At 47.4% G+C, this 18,770-nt stretch overlaps 1 protein-coding gene and 2 non-coding genes across 3 annotated transcripts in view; 2 read left to right on the top strand and 1 right to left on the bottom strand.

Annotated features, from left to right (window-relative positions):
- Positions 1 to 17,142, top strand: part of MEI1 (meiotic double-stranded break formation protein 1) — a 57,114-nt gene extending 39,972 nt beyond the window's left edge. The window contains exons 21-31 of the mRNA XM_005909442.3: positions 67 to 232; positions 3,010 to 3,114; positions 5,063 to 5,173; positions 5,457 to 5,617; positions 7,823 to 7,904; positions 8,098 to 8,273; positions 12,581 to 12,662; positions 13,435 to 13,541; positions 15,859 to 15,987; positions 16,187 to 16,299; positions 17,097 to 17,142. Coding sequence (XP_005909504.1) covers positions 67 to 232; positions 3,010 to 3,114; positions 5,063 to 5,173; positions 5,457 to 5,617; positions 7,823 to 7,904; positions 8,098 to 8,273; positions 12,581 to 12,662; positions 13,435 to 13,541; positions 15,859 to 15,987; positions 16,187 to 16,299; positions 17,097 to 17,142 — 1,278 coding nt within the window. The remainder of the gene's footprint in view (positions 1 to 66; positions 233 to 3,009; positions 3,115 to 5,062; positions 5,174 to 5,456; positions 5,618 to 7,822; positions 7,905 to 8,097; positions 8,274 to 12,580; positions 12,663 to 13,434; positions 13,542 to 15,858; positions 15,988 to 16,186; positions 16,300 to 17,096) is intronic.
- On the bottom strand, positions 13,225 to 13,331 carry LOC138988073 (U6 spliceosomal RNA). Its single transcript, XR_011464410.1, has one exon. It is a non-coding gene; the product is annotated as a U6 spliceosomal RNA (small nuclear RNA).
- Positions 17,143 to 18,194: 1,052 nt separating the features above from the next.
- Positions 18,195 to 18,329, top strand: LOC138988035 (small nucleolar RNA SNORA70). The gene has a single exon (XR_011464379.1). It is a non-coding gene; the product is annotated as a small nucleolar RNA SNORA70 (small nucleolar RNA).
- The last annotated feature ends 441 nt before the right edge of the window (positions 18,330 to 18,770 follow it).

The following is an 18,770-nucleotide window of genomic DNA, read 5'->3' as shown; positions in this document are numbered from 1 at the left end:
CTTCACTGCTCAACTGTCCCCAACTATAATGCCCTCTGAGCTCTGGCTTCCTTCTCTCCTGCTCAGGACCTCATCTGTTCCAGTCCCATGGACATAGCCCGCAAGGTACTGATCGTCCTGAAGACCTTTCTGAGGAGGAATGAAGATGTCCAAGTGGGCGGTCTCATCCGAGGCCACTTCCTGATGATCCTACAGCATCTGCTGGTGGAGCATGGGTCCTCCCCCTCAGGAGGTCAGCCTGTAGCTGCTGGAGGCATGTTTAGACCTGAGGGAAGGTCATGCAGGAGAGGGCATCTCTACTGTGATGAGGTCTGCTCAGGGAGAGAGAATTGGAGTTTTCTCTGCAAAAGAAAAGTCCGGCCAATGGGGCATTAAGCGAGAAATTTTTATCTCCTTCCTCTTGTGGGAGAGTGGGTACTCAACATACTTGTGTGTGTGTGTCTGTGTGTGTGTCTGTGGTTTGAGTGTGCTTATGTTTCATGTCTGCATGGGTGGGTGTGTTTGATGCATGCATGCCTATCCCCACCCTGCGAAGCATGTGCTCAGAGCTATTTGTCACAAGAATGGCAGCCCCTAGTTGGGAAGAAAGAAGCGGTAAATGTTGGGGAGGTGTAGGATGCAGCAACAGCCAGCAGGGGCAAGGGAGGGGGCGGATCTGTGATGGATTGGAGCTCCTGGTGAGATCTAAAAGGATGGTTTCCAAATCCGGAATGGGACTCCCTGGAGTCACAGAAGCTTGATATTTGGTATAGTGTGAAAGGCTGGGATTAGTCTGTTTTTTTTCCTACTCTTAGAAAGTTGAACTTTTAAATTTTCAAGCAATTAAGAGGAAGTGGGTGGAGAACTATGGCTCATTTGGTTCATTTCTGTTGAGGACGGGGTTTTGGAGGCATGTTTAAGGGGATCTCAGTTCAGTTCAGTTCAGTCGCTCAGTCGTGTCCGACTCTTTGCAACCGCATGAACCACAGCATGCCAGGCCTCCCTGTCTATCACCAACTCCTGGAGTTTACCCAAACTCATGTCCATTGAGTTGGTGATGCCATCCAACCATCTCATCCTCTGTTGTCCCCTTCTCCTCCTGCCCTCAATCTTTCCCAGCATCAGGGTCTTTTCCAATGAGTCAGCTCTTCACATCAGGTGGCCAAAGTACTGGAGTTTCAGCTTCAACATCAGTCCTTCCAGTAAACACCCAGGACTGATCTCCTTTAGTATGGACTGGTTGGATCTCCTTGCAGTCCAAGGGACTCTCAAGAGTCTTCTCCAACACCACAGTTCAAAAGCATCAATTCTTCTGCGCTCAGCTTTCTTTATAGTCCAACTCTTGCATCCATACATGACTATTGGAAAAACCATAGCCTTGACTAGACGGACTTTTGTTGGCAAAGTAATGTCTCTGCTTTTTAATATACTGTCTAGGTTGGTCATAACTTTCCTTCCAAGGAGTAAGAGTCTTTTAATTTCATGGCTGCAGTCACCATCTGCAGTGATTTTGGAGTCCAAAAAAATAAAGACTGACACTGTTTCCACTGTTTCCCCATCTACTTGCTGTGAAGTGATGGGACCAGATGCCATGATCTTAGTTTTCTGAATGTTGAGCTTTAAGCCAACTTTTTCACTCTCTTCTTTCACTTTCATCAAGAGGCTCTTTAGTTCTTCTTCACTTTCTGCCATAAGATTGGTGTCATCTGCATATCTGAGGTTATTGATATTTCTCCCAGCAATCTTGATTCCAGCTTGTGCTTCATCCAGTCTGGCATTTCACATGATATGTATTCTGCATAGAAGTTAAATAAACAGGGTGACAATATACAGCTTTGACATACTCCTTTTCCTATTTGGAACCAGTCTGTTGTTCATGTCCAGTTCTAACTGTTGCTTCCTAACCTGCATACAGTTATCTCAAGAGGCAGGTCAAGTGGTCTGGTATTCCCATCTCTTCCAGAATTTTCCACAGTTTACTGTGATCCACACAGTCAAAGGCGTTGGCATAGTCAATAAAGCAGAAATAGATGTTTTTCTGGAACTCTTGCTTTTTCGATGATCCAGTGGTTATTGGCAATTTGATCTCTGGTTCCTCTGCCTTTTCTAAAACCAGCTTGAACATCTGGAAGTTCACGGTTCATGTATTGCTGAAGCCTGGCTTGGAGAATTTTGAACATTACTTTATTACTGTATGAGATGAGTGCAATTGTGCAGTAGTTTGAGCGTTCTTTGGCATTGCCTTTCTTTGGGATTGGAATGAAAACTGACCTTTTCGAGTCCTGTGGCCACTGCTGAGTTTTCCAAATTTGCTGACATATTGACTGAAGCACTTTCACAGCATCATCTTTTAGGATTTGAAATAGCTCAACTGGAATTCCATCCCCATCCACTAGCTTTGTTTGTAGTGATGCTTCCTAAGGCCCACTTGACTTCACATTCCAGGATGTCTGGCTCTAGATGAGTGATCACACCATCGTGATTATCTGGGCCGTGAAGATCTTTTTTGTATAGTTCTTCTGTGTATTCTCTTCTCTGTGCCACCTCTTCTTAATATCTTCTGCTAAGGGGATCTGGAGGAGCTGAATCCTTCCTTTTCAGGGAAGGAGAAGCCACAACTAACTGATAATAGTGTTTAAGAATCATGAGAAAAAAAAAAAGAATCATGAGATTTCTTGGAAACCCATAGTGGAAAGACTTTGAGCTTTGGATTCAGATTTGAGTTCAAGTCCTGGCCCTGCCAGTGGCTGTGGGACCTGGGAGATGTCATTTAGCCTCTCTGGGCCTCAGTTTTCTTAACTATAAAATAGAAATGACAGTCCCTGCTTCCCATGATTTTAAAGAGGATTAAGTGAGATAATGAATTCTCTTACCCAACCCAGAGTTGGCACTCAGTCTGTCAGTTGCCCCTTTTCCAAATAAAGAAGACAGGAAATAGGGGTAAAGCCCAATGAACTATTTACTGCTGGTTGGGTGGTGGTGGTGATCTGTCTGTAAGTTCCCCTGACCAGCTCTCCTTGTTCCTAACAGCCTCTGGGAACTTGCCTTTGCTGTTGAACCTCCTCTCCTTAGTGCAGCTGAGGAACGAGTCAGAGCAAGAACTGGACAGCATGGCCGTGAAGCTGCTTCACCAAGGTGCTCTGGTTGCTTGGAACAGTGCCTGAGGGCCCAGGGCTGGGTAGGCTGTGGGTCGGCCCTCATAGCACTGGCCTTGCTCCTTTCTTCCACCCTTTCACCTTTTGGAAGAAGCTGGTGGGTCAGTCTATTCCTGTGGGCTTCTCTCTCTTTTTTTGAGTGAGAAGGTTTATTGCAGGGCCATGCAAGAATGGGGACTCATGCCCCCCACAACCCCAGACTCCCCGAAGGATTTCAACATAGCATTTTTAAAGGCAACGTGAGGGAGGAAGGTTGCAGGGTATGTAATCAACTAACGCACAGTCCTCTGACTGGTTGATTGCCTATGGGCTTCTTGATAAAGGACCTTCCAGATCTTCTGCTCGTTCTCTGGGAATGTTAGGAAAACAAAAACCAAAACAAATCACTGCGACAAGCTCCAGAATCAAGAAGGCCTGATTTTGTTCTCAGCTTAGTCACTAGGTATGCAACCTTGGGCAACCTCTAGCCTTTGTGAGCCTTTGGTTCCTCAGAAGTAAGATAACAGTGTGTACTGTTTTAGGGTTGATGTAAGGAGTAACTTTAAATGTAGAATGCCACAAGGTGCTTGGCACAGAGTAGGCCTTCAGTGGGTACTGTCTGTGTATCCTTCATTTTTCCTGGCACAAGCTTTGTTCTCCACCTCACCCTGCAGCTGACTCAGGATCTGATGATCCAGTTCACAGATCTCTAGGCCTTTTTTCTCCCCTTACCCCAAAGCTTATTAGGATCTTTTATTGCTCGCTGATGCAGCCACCAGTTCATAGGCAGCACCCTCAGGAAGATTTGTTGAGGAAAGCTTGAAATTATTAGGAAAAATGATGTGTCTCCAGTCCCTGTGGAGTGTCGTGTCCTCTGGCCACAGGGTAGTATGGTTTTTCCCTGCCTGGAGCCCAGATCTCCTCATGAGAAGATCAGTGTCCAGCCTGGCCTGGTGCTGGTCATTGCCTGCCTGTCTTATCAGGCGGCACTCAGCCAGGAGGGAGGTTTGTGTGTGACAAAAACAGCTGTCAAAAGGGCCTCTAATAGGAAGACATAAAAGACTGAAACATATATGTGAAATGAGTATATATTTACATATAACTCTTGAATAGTTTTATTTGAGAGCATTGAGAGTAGAAGACTGTGGTTCAAGGGTGGGGCTATGGTTGGGAGGGGCCTGGTTGTCTGGTTGATCATGAGCCATGTAAAGTCAAGTGTGATATGGCTGCCAAAAAAGTGAATGGAGACTTAGGTAGGTTTATATCTAGGATGGAGGGGGCAGGGGAGCAAGGTCTGGTAATTCCCAGGAGGAAAGGGTTGTGCTCTGTAGATGTCTACCCCACAGTGTTGTAACCACTCTGATGAGGCAGGCGGAGTAGAGGAGGCATTTAACCTTGCTTTGAGAGATTAAGGGAGAATTCATGAGGGAGGTGAACTTTGAGCTGAATCTTGATTGCTGAATCGGAGGAAAGGTGTTAGCTAGATGGAGGTGGTATGAGAGAGAGAATGTGGCAAGTTTAGGGAACTGCACATCGATAGCTACAGACCTCCCCTGGGAAGGTGGTGAGTGCCTGTTGCTGGAAGAATTCAGAGACTTGATCGTCTTTCTGCTGATGGTGGCAAGTTGGCCTACATAACCTCTGCAGACTCTGCAACCTGGAGTCTGGTTGGCACAAGTGCTGTCAGAGGCTGCCTTTTGACTTCCTAAACTTGTGCAGTCTATTTGTACATGCACCTGGGGGTGCTTGCCTGATGTTTGTTCTGATGGAGAGTGTGAACATGTCTTTGGGTTTGTCACTGCTTCTTTCCATTGGCAGTAACATCAGGGACACTTGGTTTGTTCTTGATCCCCAAGACTGACATCTGAAATTAGCCGGTTGAGGGGCATTAGCTATAAGAAGTGTGAGTGCTAAGCACTGGGGCTCCCGAGGACTCTGATCTCTTGCAGTGAGCAAGCTGTGTGGGACATGCAGCCCCACTGACTCGGATATCCTTCAGCCCTCCTTCAACTTCCTGTACTGCAGCCTTCACCAGACCACACTGGGTAGTCAGAGAAGAGGTACTTGGGCCCGAGCTGGCAAAGTGAAGAGGAAGGGAGGGTGCTGGGCAGTGCCTGTGGCTCTTGCTGCCCTGTTCTTCCATCTTAAAAAAAAAAAATAAAGGTGTGTGTGGCTGGAACGGATGGTCATAAGGTCCTTTCTGGTTCTGATAACCTTTGCTTCCAAAACGAAGCTCGGACCCTTAGAGCCTCCCAGGTGACCCTTTTGTTCATTCACAGAGCATATGTGGAGCACCTTCTGGGTACTAATTGAGCACTACCTGCTCTTCCCAACCCTCTGCAGCCGCTGCAGTGCTTCTGAGCAGCACGGCCCTGATAGAGCTTCTGGAGAAGATGCTGGCACTGACCTGGGCTGAGGAGGACTCTCCCAGGACCGGGCTCCTCTGCTCCGCCTGGCTGCTCACTGCCTCCTTCTCTGCCCAGCAGCACAAAGGCAGTCTTCAGGTTAGTTTCTAACCCCTGTAGCTTTGGGTCATGGGTGTCACTCAAAGGAACAATGAAGATCCGAGTTCTGGTCTCAGCTCTGTGGCTTATTACCTATGTAACCTTAGTAAAGTATTTACCTCTTTGAGCTTCAGTTTTCTTGCCTACAAAACAGGAAAGTAACATGCAAGGCTGTTGTCAGGTTGATTTACATTGATCCATTTAGCACACGTGGATCACCTACATGCCAGGCAGTACTTTAGGAACAGAGGAATAAAAAATGAATACAGTAAACACCCCACACTTGGGGAACTTGTGTTGTAATCTTTAAGCAAAGCCTTGAAAGGTAAGTATTTTGTGCCAGGCAAAGGGAAGAGCATGCTAGGCAAAGAGAATGAGATAAGCACAGGCCTGAAGCTGTGCAAGTTTAAGACATGATTTATGTATTTGAAGAGTGGTGAGGTATCGCATTGCAGGGTGTAGGGAGTGGACTGTCCAGCTGAATGGGAAGGCAGAATCCAGCCCGTGATCTTGAAGTGGTAGGTGGTAAGCTGTGACGTGCCATACACATGGGAGCTGTCACGTGACTGTTGGAGAAGGCGATGCAGGGAATGGCGGCGCCATGGACTTACCCACAGCACCTCCTTTCCTCTCAGCTCCTCCCCCTTGTATGACCTTGGCATCCTTGTGCCCTGCATGGGCTCCTCTGTGGGCTGCCCCACTTTTGAGTGTTTACCCTAAGGCTGGCTACGCCTGGTGGACGTAAACCATTGCCTAGCCCTTGAGGTACCCTCACTGTGCCCAGTTCTGTGCCAACCTAATGCCAGGCAAACACTCACTGGTATAGAATTGAAGTGAGTCTTAAAATTTTGGCTTCTAGACTTTCAGTAAACTGGCAGATCTACAGTATAGCAGATCCTCAGGTAGTTTCCAGTGGGGTCAACTTGGGATAGGAACCTCTCCTGCTTTTCTCTGTTGGGCCCACCCCTGCCCCTGCAGTCACCTGCCTGGATGGAAGCCTGCACCATGTCATCAGTTCTGCCCTGGCCCTCAGCTCACACCCAGCCAATCACCTAACTGCCTCTCCTCCAAGTCCTCCCCTCTGCCCTCGTTCAGGCCTGATCATTTATCCTCACCACCAAGGTGGCCTGTTGACAATCTGCTGGCCCCAGCCTCTCCGTCCCCCTGCCTCTCTATCCCCATGGCACTGTCTATCCACTCTTGCCCTCTGGCCACTCTCCTTCAGCACCTTTCTGTTCTCTTTGTGGCTGCTGAGACCCTTCCTACTAGGCCCCTCTGCAGCCTTACTTCCTGTCATTCTGCCCTCCTCTTCAGAGCACGTGCTTGCTCTTTTCCCAGTTCACTGTGCTCTTTCACATCTCCATACCTTGTTTTGTTTGATTCTGGTTGATTTTTAGTAGCTGTTATTTTTTGGACGGCTTTAGATTTACCAAAAAATTGAGCAGATAGCACAGAACTTGCACACAGCTTCCTCTACTAACAGATTAGTATGGCATCTCAATATCTTTATACAAGTTGGTTCTTCTGCCTAGAACCTTCCAATTCCACCAGCCACCAAGCATTTTTGAGGAATTGCTTTGTGGAAAACTGTGATAGATCCAAGTGGAGGAGAAGCTGCCTGAAGGCAGCTCATGTTCTGGGTTAGGAGAGCAGAGCACACTCACAGCTTTGAGCCTGTTGCCTAAACTAACCCCTCAGTTTGGTCACTGCTTTGACGTCAAAGAGCTCATTCACAGCGCTGATCCTCAGCTGTTCTTCACAATGGCTCTGGCAGGAGTGAAAGCAGGTGGTACTGTTCCTGTTTCACAGGTGAAGGACGTAAGACAGGCTGAGAGAGGTTCAGGGCAGTGACTTGTCCACAGCCGTGGCAAGTGGCAGAGCCAGGATTTTGAATCTGGGCCATCTGACTCCAGGTCTGAGTTAGGTGGATGGTGGGCTGAGATAGAGATGGACCTACAGATAATGCCAGGATCAGTTCCTCCCTGGTGCAGATGCTTTCTGAGGATGGGGGAAATTTGGGAGAAGCAGAGTTCTCCAGGTCTGGGCTTGATTTTCCTCCTCAAGCTCCTAAATCCAGGTGAGGTTCACAAGACCCTATGTGGCCTTTTCTGTCCTTCTGGGTATGTGTATGAGATATTGTGGCAGGTTATTTTCTCCCCAGGCTCCCAGAAAGTGGGGTTATGCCTTTACCCCATGCTCTGCCAGGTTCATCAGACATTGTCCGTGGAACTGGACCAAGTACTGAAGGCCCTCAGCGTCCCGAAGAAAAAGGCTGCACTGCTGTCAGGTGTGGGGCCCAGGGCCTCCAGCAGGGAGAAGAAAAACCTTTCCCCTAGATCCTGAGATGGGACCACCCCGCCCCCGAGACCAGCCTGTGGTCACCGCACTATATCTCCATGGTCTTCCCCCTGTAACAGAGCTGGGCACAGGGAGGTGGGGAATGAGACAGGAACTGGGTGTAAGGAGTTTCCTACTTTCAGCTGCCATCTTACGCTTCCTGCGGACAGCCCTGCAACAAAACTTCTCCTCTGCCCTGGTTGCCCTACGGCCCTCAGGGGCCCAGTCACCGCCAGCCCCTGAGGACACTGTCCTAGCTCCACTGGGAACATCACAAGTGCTGTCCCTGGTCATCGGACTGCAGAACCTCCTGGTGCAGGTAAGGCCCTTGTCAAGTGGGACCCTGGCAGTGGAGCCTGCTTCTCCCAGGATGACGGCAGGAAGGGGTAACTGCCTGTCAAGATCCTGGTATTCCCACCAAGGCCTGGAGAGTAGATTGATTGGTTTTAAAGTTACAGTGACAGAAACAAAACTCAAAATTGTCTCATAACTGAGAAGTCCAGGGGCCAAAACTGGCTTTAGGCACATCTGGGATCCCAGAGGCTCAGACAGTGTCATCAGAGCTCTATCTCTCTGTCTCCTGGCTCTGCATTTCTCTCAGCTTTCTTCTCATGGGATGGCAGGATAACCTAGAGCAGCTCTTGGCCTATATCCTTCTGGCAGAAAGAAAGTTTCTCTTTCTCAGTAGCCCCCAGAATTGAGTCTCATGAGCCTGGCTTGGTAATGTGCTAGTCACTCTGCTTGAAACATGGGGTGCTCTGATTGGCCTGGCTTGTGCCTGTCCTGTGGAGAAGGCAGTGGCACCCCACTCCAGTACTCTTGCCTGGAAAATCCCATGGACGGAGGAACCTGGGGGGCTGCAGTCCACGGGGTCGCTGAGGGTCAGACACGACTGAGCGACTTCACTTTCAGTTTTCACTCTCATGCATTGGAGAAGGAAATGGCAACCCACTCCAGTGTTCTTGCCTGGAGAATCCCAGGGACGGGGGAGCCTGGTGGGCTGCTGTCTATGGGGTTGCACAGAGTCGGACACGACTGAAGTGACTTAGCAGCAGTGCCTCTCCTGAAGGATGGTGCATATGGTCAGCTCTCCGTAACTCACATGGACTGAACATAAGAGAGGAGTGTTTCTGCAAAATAAAATTGTTCTCAGAAGAAGGAGGAATGGATCCTGGACAAGCAAAAACTGGCCAATATTGAGTACCTGGGAAAAAGTTGGAAGTGCCCAACTCTTAACTGGTTAAGAGTTAAATTTTGATTGGAGAAGGAGAAAGGACACAAGGCCTAGACTTAGGGGTTGTTAGGGAGAATGTATCCCCTGTTATGCATTTCATTAAGATATTCACCACTTTTTTGTGCTAACTCAGTGCTTAGCACTCGTTAGATACTCTGTACCCATATCTCATCAAACCCTTTTAGCAACCCAAGGAATCTTTTTATCCCCACTTAGCAAAAGTAAGTAACCTTGGCCAGGATCCTGCAGATGGTAAGTAGCCAAGCAAGTATTCAAACCCAGATCTGCCTCATAACTTAACCTCCAGGTTGCTGTGTTCCACAGGACAGCATGAGGAGAACATAGGATTTTTTTGTTGGTGTGTTACATTAAAAAAAAATCAGTCTTATTGAGATATAACTTACATGTAGTAAAATTCACTGATTTAAGTGTAATTAGATGAGTTTTGACAAATCTATACAGTTCTGTGAAGACCACCACAATCATGGTATAGGTTTCCAGCACCACAGAAAGCTCCCGTGTATTGCTCTGTAATCAGTCCCCTCCCCATCCCCGACCCTGGGCAAACACTGATCTGCTTTCTGGCACTACAGTTGTACCATTTCTAGAATTCCATGTAAATGAAATCATACATTATGTTGCCTTGTGTGTCTGTCTGCTTCAACTTAGCTTAATGCTTTTGAAATTCATTCATACTGTTGTATCAGTACTTCATTTCTATATATTGGTGAGTAGTGGCCTAATATGTGGCTATACCACAATTTGTTTATCCATTTACCTACTGCTTCCCTAGTGGCTTATATGGTAGAGTCTGGCTGCAATGTGGGCGACCTGGGCTCGATCTCTGGGTCGGGAAGATCCCCTGGAGAAGGAAATAGCAACCTACTTCAGTATTCTTGCCTGGAAAATTCCATGGATGGAGGAGCCTAGCGGGCTGCAGTCCACGGGCCCACAAAGAGTTGGACATGACTGAGCGACTTACACCACTGATACCTATTTGGGACTTCCAGACTTTTGGTTGTTATGAATAAAGACTGAAGTACAAGTCTTTGTGTGAATATCCATTTTTACTTCTCTTGGGTAAAATACCTAGGAGTGGGATTGCTGGGTCAAATGACATATTAGTTTTCTGTTGCTGTGTATCTACATACCACAAACGTAATTGCTTAACACAGCACGCACTCGTTATCTGACAATTCTTTATGTTGGAAGTCTGGGTGGGCTTAACCAGGTTCTTCACTTAAGAGTCTCACAAGGCTGAAATCAAGTTATTGCTCAGGCTGGGTGCTTATCTGGGAGATCAAGGAAAGAAACACTTCTTTCTCAGTTTGGTGTAGGGGGTGCTCTTTCATCTCTTTAAGGTTGTCCCTATTCTGTCTTACATGGCCCCTCTATCCTCTAACCAGCCAATGCATGTTGAGTCCTTCTCACACTTCCAGTCTCTCTGGTTCTTCTGCCACTAGCCAAAGAAAACTCTGCTTTTACCCACCTCCCAGAATATTGGAAATAAAAGCAAAAATAAACAAATGGGACCTAATTAAACTTAAAAGCTTCTGCACAACAAAGGAAACTATTAGCAAGGTGAAAAGGCAGCCTTCAGAATGGGAGAAAATAATAGCAAATGAAGCAACGGACAAACAACTAATCTCAAAAATATACAAGCAACTCCTACAGCTCAACTCCAGAAAAATAAATGACCCAATCAAAAAATGGGCCAAAGAACTAAAGAGACATTTCTCCAAAGAAGACATACAGATGGCTAACAAACACATGAAAAGATGCTCAACATCACTCATTATCAGAGAAATGCAAATCAAAACCACTATGAGGTACCATTTCACGCCAGTCAGAATGGCTGCGATCCAAAAGTCTACAAGCAATAAATGCTGGAGAGGGTGTGGAGAAAAGGGAACTCTCTTACACTGTTGGTGGGAATGCAAACTAGTACAGCCCCTATGGAGAACAGTATGGAGATTCCTTAAAAAACTAGAAATAGAACTGCCTTATGATCCAGCAATCCCACTGCTGGGCATACACACTGAGGAAACCAGAAGGGAAAGAGACACGTGTACCCCAATGTTCATCGCAGCACTGTTTATAATAGCCAAGACATGGAAGCAACCTAGATGCCCATCAGCAGATGAATGGATAAGAAAGCTATGGTACATATACACAATGGAGTATTACTCAGCCATTAAAAAGAATACATTTGAATCAGTTCTAATGAGATGGATGAAACTGGAACCTATTATACAGAGTGAAGCAAGCCAGAAAGAAAAACACCAATACAGTATACAAACATATATATGGAATTTAGAAAGATGGTAACAATAACCCTGTGTACGAGACAGCAAAAGAGACACCGACGTATAGATCAGTCTTATGGACTCTGTGGGAGAGGGAGAGGGTGGGGAGATTTGGGAGGATAGCATTGAAACATGTATAATATCATGTATGAAACGAGTCGCCAGTCCAGGTTCGATGCACGATACTGGATGCTTGGGGCTGGTGCACTGGGACGACCCAGAGGGAGGGTGGGGGGAGGGAGGAGGGTTCAGGATGGGGAACATGGGTATACCTGTGGCGGATTCATTTCGATATTTGGCAAAACTAATACAATATTGTAAAGTTTAAAAATAAAAAGAAAAAAGAAAAGAAAATAAAAAAGAAAACTCTGCTTTTAGAGAACTGGTGTGATCAGATTGGACCAACACAAACAATCTCCCTTTTGCCATATAATGTAACCTAATCCCAGGAGTCACATCTGGGAGCAAAGGTCATGGGACCATCTTAAAATTCTGCCTACAACATATGGTAAGTGTATGTCTATAAGAAACCATCAAACTATTTTCCAAAGCGGCTGCACCATTTCGCCTTCCCATCAGGGGTGCACAAGAATTCTAGTTGCTTCACATTTTTGCTAATACTTAGTATTTATTGTCAGTCACAATTAGCTATTGGTGAGCATGTGGTGTTATCTCAAGGTGATTTTAATTTGCATTTCCTTAATGACTAGTGATAATAAGGTCTTTTCATGTGCTTATTAGAGCATAAAATTTTGTTTGGTAAAAGGTTCTGCTTTAAGAAAAAACCTACCAGCGCTGACTTAGATAAACTGCAGGGCTCTTACAGCATCTGTAATTTGTGAATTGCTTGAGGGGCCCCAGGGCCCACTCTTTTCTTTAACAAAACAGTCTGTCAAACGTTGGTAAATCATCAGTATACACACTGTGATGTGTGTGTGAGTGAGAGGTGAAACCAACAAACGTCTTGATTTTCTACAGAGCCACATCCCCAATCTGAAATCCAGTTGTTTTGAAAACCAAATGTTTTTTCTTGGTTGGCAGCGAAATCTGATGTGTATGTCTTCGGGTTTTGTTGTTTCTTTGCAGAAGGACCCTCTGTTGTCCCACGCCTGTGTTGGCTGCCTGGAGGCCTTGCTTGACTATGTGCATGCCCGGAGCCCAGACGTTGGTACAAACCCTCCCCCTTCTCTGATGTTCCCATGGGGGCGGTTGGAGGGAGCCAGCACCTGCCGTGACACCCTCCCACCCCAAACTCCCATTCCCTGTTCTGTGATTCACACTCTTCATTTTTTTTGGCTTGCGAGATGTCAATTCCCCAACCAGGGATTGAACCTGAGTCATGGCAGTGAAAGCCCAGAATCCTAACCACCAGGCCACCAGGGAGCTCCGTGATTCACATTCATCTTGTTTAATTCTTTTTAAAAATACTGCAAGGGCACTGCTATGTCCATCATACAGATGAGGACACAGGTTCAGGGATGTCAAGCAACTTTCCCCACATAGCTCTTGCATGGCAGAGCTCCTCCCATATATAATGGGATATATGGTCTCCCTGTGCCAGGCAGCATGGTTGCATAGAAACCCAGGAAAAAAAGAAACCCCTGGAGTCAGCTTGTCCAATGCCTTGCCTCTAGTGGAGCAGCCCATTTTTTTTTTTTTTTTTAAGGAAGGGTTAATTTTATTTTATTTTTAAACTTTACATAATTGTATTAGTTTTGCCAAATATCAAAAAAAATATGGAACGCTTCATGAATTTGTGTGTCATCCTTGCGCAGGGGCCATGCTAATCTTCTCTGTATCGTTCCAATTTTAGTATATGTGCTGCCGAAGCGAGCACAGGAGCAACCCATTTTTGAGCCAGTAGGAGAGTTTTCTTTATCAGTGTTCCACAGTCTTTGGAAAAGCAGCATTAACAACACGGTGACTGGTGTTTCCTATAGCCCTCCATGTGGCCTGCCAGCCCTGGAATCGGTTTTTGATGTTTACTCTCTTGGAAGCTGGAGAGAATTCCTTCCTCAAACCTGAAATCTTGAGACTTATGACCCTGGTAAGTGTAGAATGGATGTCTTGTGGTCTGAAGAATGTCATCCTCCAAGAAGGTAGAGGGGCTGGGGGGCCTTCACCCTACAAGAAACCTGCTTAGAGAATTCCTCTAAATGCCCACATCTCAGCCCAGAAGACCTGGGCATTCTTTCTTATTGAGTCACTAATGAAACATTGACCAGAGCCTGCCCACCACATGCCAGATCCTGTGCTAGCTACCAAAGATGTCAGTGAGCCAACTGTTCTTTCTTAAGGGTCCCTCAGTCTAGAGAAGGAGATAGACAAGAAACTAAGACCTAAAATATGATGTTATTAATGGAAGACTAGAAGATAATGCTAAGTGCCTAGAACACAGTGGATATCTACTGAATAAACAATAAGGCAGTGAGCCTGTGAATGATAGTGAAACAGATCAATGAATAACTCAATGGTTGGTGTGGGAACCCAGAGAAAAGTAAATTTGTTGTTGCTGTTGCGCTGGGTCTTCATTGCTGCACGTGGGCTTATTCTAGTTGCAGCGAGCGGGGCTACTCTTCCTTGTAGTGCATGGGCTTCTCATGGCGGTGACTTCTCGTTGCAGAGGACAGCACAGGCTCTAGGCACACAGGCTTCAACAGTTGCACCTCGGGGGCTCTAGAGTGGTGGCTCAGGAGTTGTGGCACACAGGCTTAGTTGCTCCGTGGCATGTGGACTCTTCCCAGACCAGTGATCGAACCTGTGTCCCCTGCATTGGCAGGCAGATTCTTACCACTGAGCCAACAGGGAAGTCCCAATAAAAGAGTAATTGTTTCTGTCAGAGCTGGGAGGGACAGTTAATACCTGTTGTTGTTCAGTCACTCAGTTGTGCCCGACTCTTTGCTACCCCATGGACAGCAGTATGCCAGTCTTCCCAGTTCTTCACCATCTCCCAGAGCTTGCTCAAACTCATGTCCATTGAGTCAGTGATGCCATCCAACCATCTTGTCCTCTGTTGTCCCCTTCTCCTCCCGCCTTCAATCTTTCCCAGCATCAGGGTCTTTTCCAGTGAGTCAGTTCTTCATATCAGATGGCCAAAGTACTGGAGCTTCACCTTCAGTATAAGTCCTTTCCAATGAATATTCAGGATTGATTTCCTTTAGGATGCACTAGTTTGGATCTCCTTGCAGTCCAAGGGACTCTCAAGAGTCTTCTCCAACACCACAGATCAAAATCATCATTCTTTGGCGCTCAACCTTTATGGTCCAACTCTCACATCCATATATGACTACTGAAAAAACCAGAGCTTAGACAGACCTTTGTTGGCAAAGTAATGTCTCTGCTTTTGAATATGCTATCTAGGTTGGCCATAGCTTTTCTTCGAAGGAGCAAGCATCTTTTAATTTCATGGCTGCAGTCACCATCTGCAGTGATTTTGGAGACCAAGAAAATAAAGTCTGTCACTGTTTCCATTGTTTCCTCATCTATTTGCCATGAAGTGATGGGACCGGATGCCATGATCTTAGTTTTTTGAATGTTGGATTTTAAACCAGCTTTTTTACTCTCCTCTTTCACTTTCATTAAGAGGCTCTTTTGTTCCTCTTCGCTTTCTGCCATAAGGGTGTTGTCATCTGCATATCTGAGGTTATTGATATTTCTCCTGGCAATCTTGATTCCAGCTTGTGCTTCACCCAGCCTGGCATTTCTCATGATGTACTCTGTATATAAGTTAAATAAGCAGGGTGACAATATACAGCCTTGATGTACTCCTTTCCCAATTTAGAACCATTCTGTTGTTCCATGTCTGGTTCTAACTGTTGCTTCCTGACCTGCATATAGATTTCTCAGGAGGCAGGTTAAGGTGATCTGGTATTCCCGTCTCTTTAAGAATTTTCCACAGCTAGTTGTGATCCACGCACTCAAAGGCTTTAGCATAGGGAGGGAGAGTTAATGCCTATATATCTTTAATAAAATTAAGAAACCACTCAGTAGTGAAGGTAACATTTTGCCCGAACCTTGAAGGATTAATTGATAAGGAGAAGGGAAAGTATAGCGGGCACGGAGGTGAGAGCAGCAGGTACACAAGCACAGGGTGGCGGGCGGGGGTGACCACACGCAGTCCAGTGTGAGAGGCAGGGCTGTGGGGCCCTCAGGGCCAGCTCTCAGTGACTCGCAGTCCTCCTGACTTCACTGTCCCAAGACAACCCCACCTGTGCGTACCAGTGCTGAGCTCCTTGAAGGCACAGTTCCGTGCGTTTCAAATCTGTGTCCCCAGCCCAGTGCTGGGCATGGCAGGGACACAGGAAATGTTTGTGAATGGAGGAGATGCCGAGTCACTGCATGCTTGGCTTCTCTCCCTGGCCCAGTTTGTGCGGTTCCGGAGCAGTAGCATCCTCTCCCAGGAGGTGGGTCATGTTCTGCAAGGCGCAGCTTCGACCGACCTCTCTACCCTCCCTGGCTCCACACTCCAGGCACTGCATGGCTTCTTCCTGCAGGTGAGTGGGGAGGGGATGCCATTTAGCCACTGGGATGCCAAACTCTCTATACCATCTTCTCTTGGGGCAGGGTGGGAAGGGGGAGCTCTAACCATAATAGCCAATGGGAGGTCAGGAGTGCAGGGGGTGGAGGGCAGAAAGGGCCTGTGTGGAGTGGGCACTGAGAAAGCCTGTCTTTGTTACCCTCTTTTTTCTCCAGGTCCAGAGCATGGGCCTCTTGACTGACCACAGCATGGCCCAGACCCTGCAGGCCTCCTTGGAGAGTCTTTCCCCCAGAGCCTCCCTGGCCCAGCCACCCCTACAGGACATGCTGTATCCTTTCTTGCATCTTGGAGCTTTGGCCTGTACATGGTCACCCAGGCTATGGGAGGCCACGGCATCATGCTTCCGAGTAGAGAGGTACCCTGTCTACAGCCCTGTCCTTTTAAGGCAAGTAAGGGTCAGTGAGAATAATTAACAGTGGGAGCAGTGACAATGACTTGTTCTGTTTGTTAAGTTCCTACCAAGGACCAGTCATGTTACATGCACTGTATTGAATCCTCACGATAGCTAGGGGTGTTAATGCAGTAGTAACTTAGATCAGAGAGGTTAAATGACATGCCCGGATCCACACTGATAGCATCAGGATTTGACCCCAGATTTTACCATCTCCAAAGTCTTATCACCAAACTCAGAGGGAGTTACCCCTTCCCTAGGAGCTTTGGAGAAAGTTGCCTAAGCCCAGTTGGCACAGATGCTGCCCTGAGTGTGACATGGGGGAGGGTGCTGGGTGACTGGCAGGTCCCTGAGAAAGCCAGGGGCCGTGGCAGTGGTCACCCACCCTCTGAGGGTTTGCTTCAATGCTCCAGAGACACTTGGTCTGGAGGTGCGTGGGGTGGGGGTGGGGGTGCCTCTTCATGACTCTCCTTCCCCTTTCCATGGAACAGTTCCCTCCTTGATGTATAGTGACTACTGAGCTCAGGTATTCAGGTCCCAAATTTAGAGTCCATCCCATCATTCTCAGGAGCACCTCTGCTCTTGTCTATTTTTGCCCTTTTGGGCCCAAGAAGCATGGTTCTCCCATGGTTGGCCCCACCTCCTTGCTGTTCTCCTCTCATGATTGTTGTCAGCTGCCTGGGAGAGGTGTCTGTATCCCTGTCCCACATCAGAGACTGACCCTCCGCCAGATGCCTAGAAGCAGAGAGAACTGAGACCCGGAGAAGACAAAGTCAGGGCACAGTGGTTTGGGGGAAATGGGTGACAACTGCAGCCGTTCATCTGGGGCCATTTACTCCGTCACTGGAACAGAATCAGGAAATAAAGTGAAACACTCAGATGCCTGTGTGGGCTCTCCAAAAACATGTCACTTGGCACTTACCTGGGCTCCCTCCAGCTGGTTCCTCAGCCAGGATGGGTGGCCTCCTCAGGGAGAGGGGGCGGACTTGTTCTGGTTACACCAGCTGGTCGCCTCAGTTGAAGACATCAGTCAGGCTATCTTTGGGGCAGGAGAGGCAGAGAGAGGCCACATGTTTGGTGCTGCTGTGATCCAGGTGCTCTGGGATCAGTTTATCTGCTGCTTTACCTCAAGTCAAAGTGGAGAGAGGTACAATATCCAGGCAAGGAAAGTGAACAGGTCAGAACTTTCTCAGCCTTCCTAACTAAAGAGCTGTTCCAGTTCATCTCCTTCCTGGCTGAAGCAGGTCCCCTGTGTGCCTTTCACTCCTGGATCTCCTTGGAGCGTGTAATTGTGCACCCAGTTCTTCCAATGTCTGCTCTCCACAACTTCCCACTCCTGTTCTGCGCTCAGCTCACCCAGAGTGTCAGCTCCCTTACCGACTGTCCACTAGGGCTCTCGTGGAAACTCAGCCACTGTTCATCAGTGCCAAATAGTAATAGAAACTTGGAGACAGAGTTTTGGGTGAAGTAGAAAAGGGTAGCTTTTATTGCTTTGCCAGGCAAAAGGGGCCACACTGGGCTAACGCCCTCAAGACTGTGTGATTCACCCTGGAGGGGGCTAGTGAGGAATTTTATAGTCTTCAAGGGGTGGGGCATGATCCACGGACAGTTCTCAGATCGGTTGGCATCAAGATGAAGTTTCAAGTATCAATTTTCTGGTTTCAGCTAGTCAACGGCCTATGGTTCTTGTGGGCAGCAGTTTTCATTTGGTGGGGTAGGGTGGGGCTGGGGTGGTCTGCTTCCTGTAAAAACAATTTAGAAATGTGGGTCAGTCGCAGCCAATTAAGCCAACTGTGCTCTTTTCCCCATGGGGGCCCAGTGTGCAATGGCTGCAGATAGCAGCCTCCTTGGTAGTGTATGCAACCTGTTGCCTGTACAGGTTGCCCTAAGGGACCTTGGAGACAACTCCTTCTAGTGGGCATTCATGACTGGCCTGCTGTTTCCCAATCTAGACTCCAGACAGGTATGCGCGGTGCCTTTGGAAAGCCCCAGGGCACAGTGGCCAGGGTCCACATTGGCCAGGTCATAATGTCCATCCGCACCAAGCTGCAGAACAAGGAACATGTGATTGAAGCCCTCCGCCGGGCCAAGTTCAAGTTCCCTGGCCGCCAGAAGATCCACATCTCTAAGAAGTGGGGATTTACCAAGTTCAACGCGGATGAATTTGAGAACATGGTGGCAGAAAAGCGACTCATCTCAGACGGCTGTGGGGTCAAATACATCCCTAATCATGGTCCCCTGGACAAATGGCGGGCCCTGCACTCATGAGCATCAGTGCTGTCCCCTCCTTAATCATGCTCACCAATAAATGCTATTTCCTGTCAAAAAAAAAAAAAAAAAAAGAAATG

This window comes from Bos mutus, chromosome 5 (genome assembly GCF_027580195.1).
Source record: "Bos mutus isolate GX-2022 chromosome 5, NWIPB_WYAK_1.1, whole genome shotgun sequence".
In the NCBI taxonomy this organism is placed as follows: Eukaryota; Metazoa; Chordata; class Mammalia; order Artiodactyla; family Bovidae; genus Bos; species Bos mutus.
This window is presented reverse-complemented; position numbering and strand designations above follow the sequence as displayed.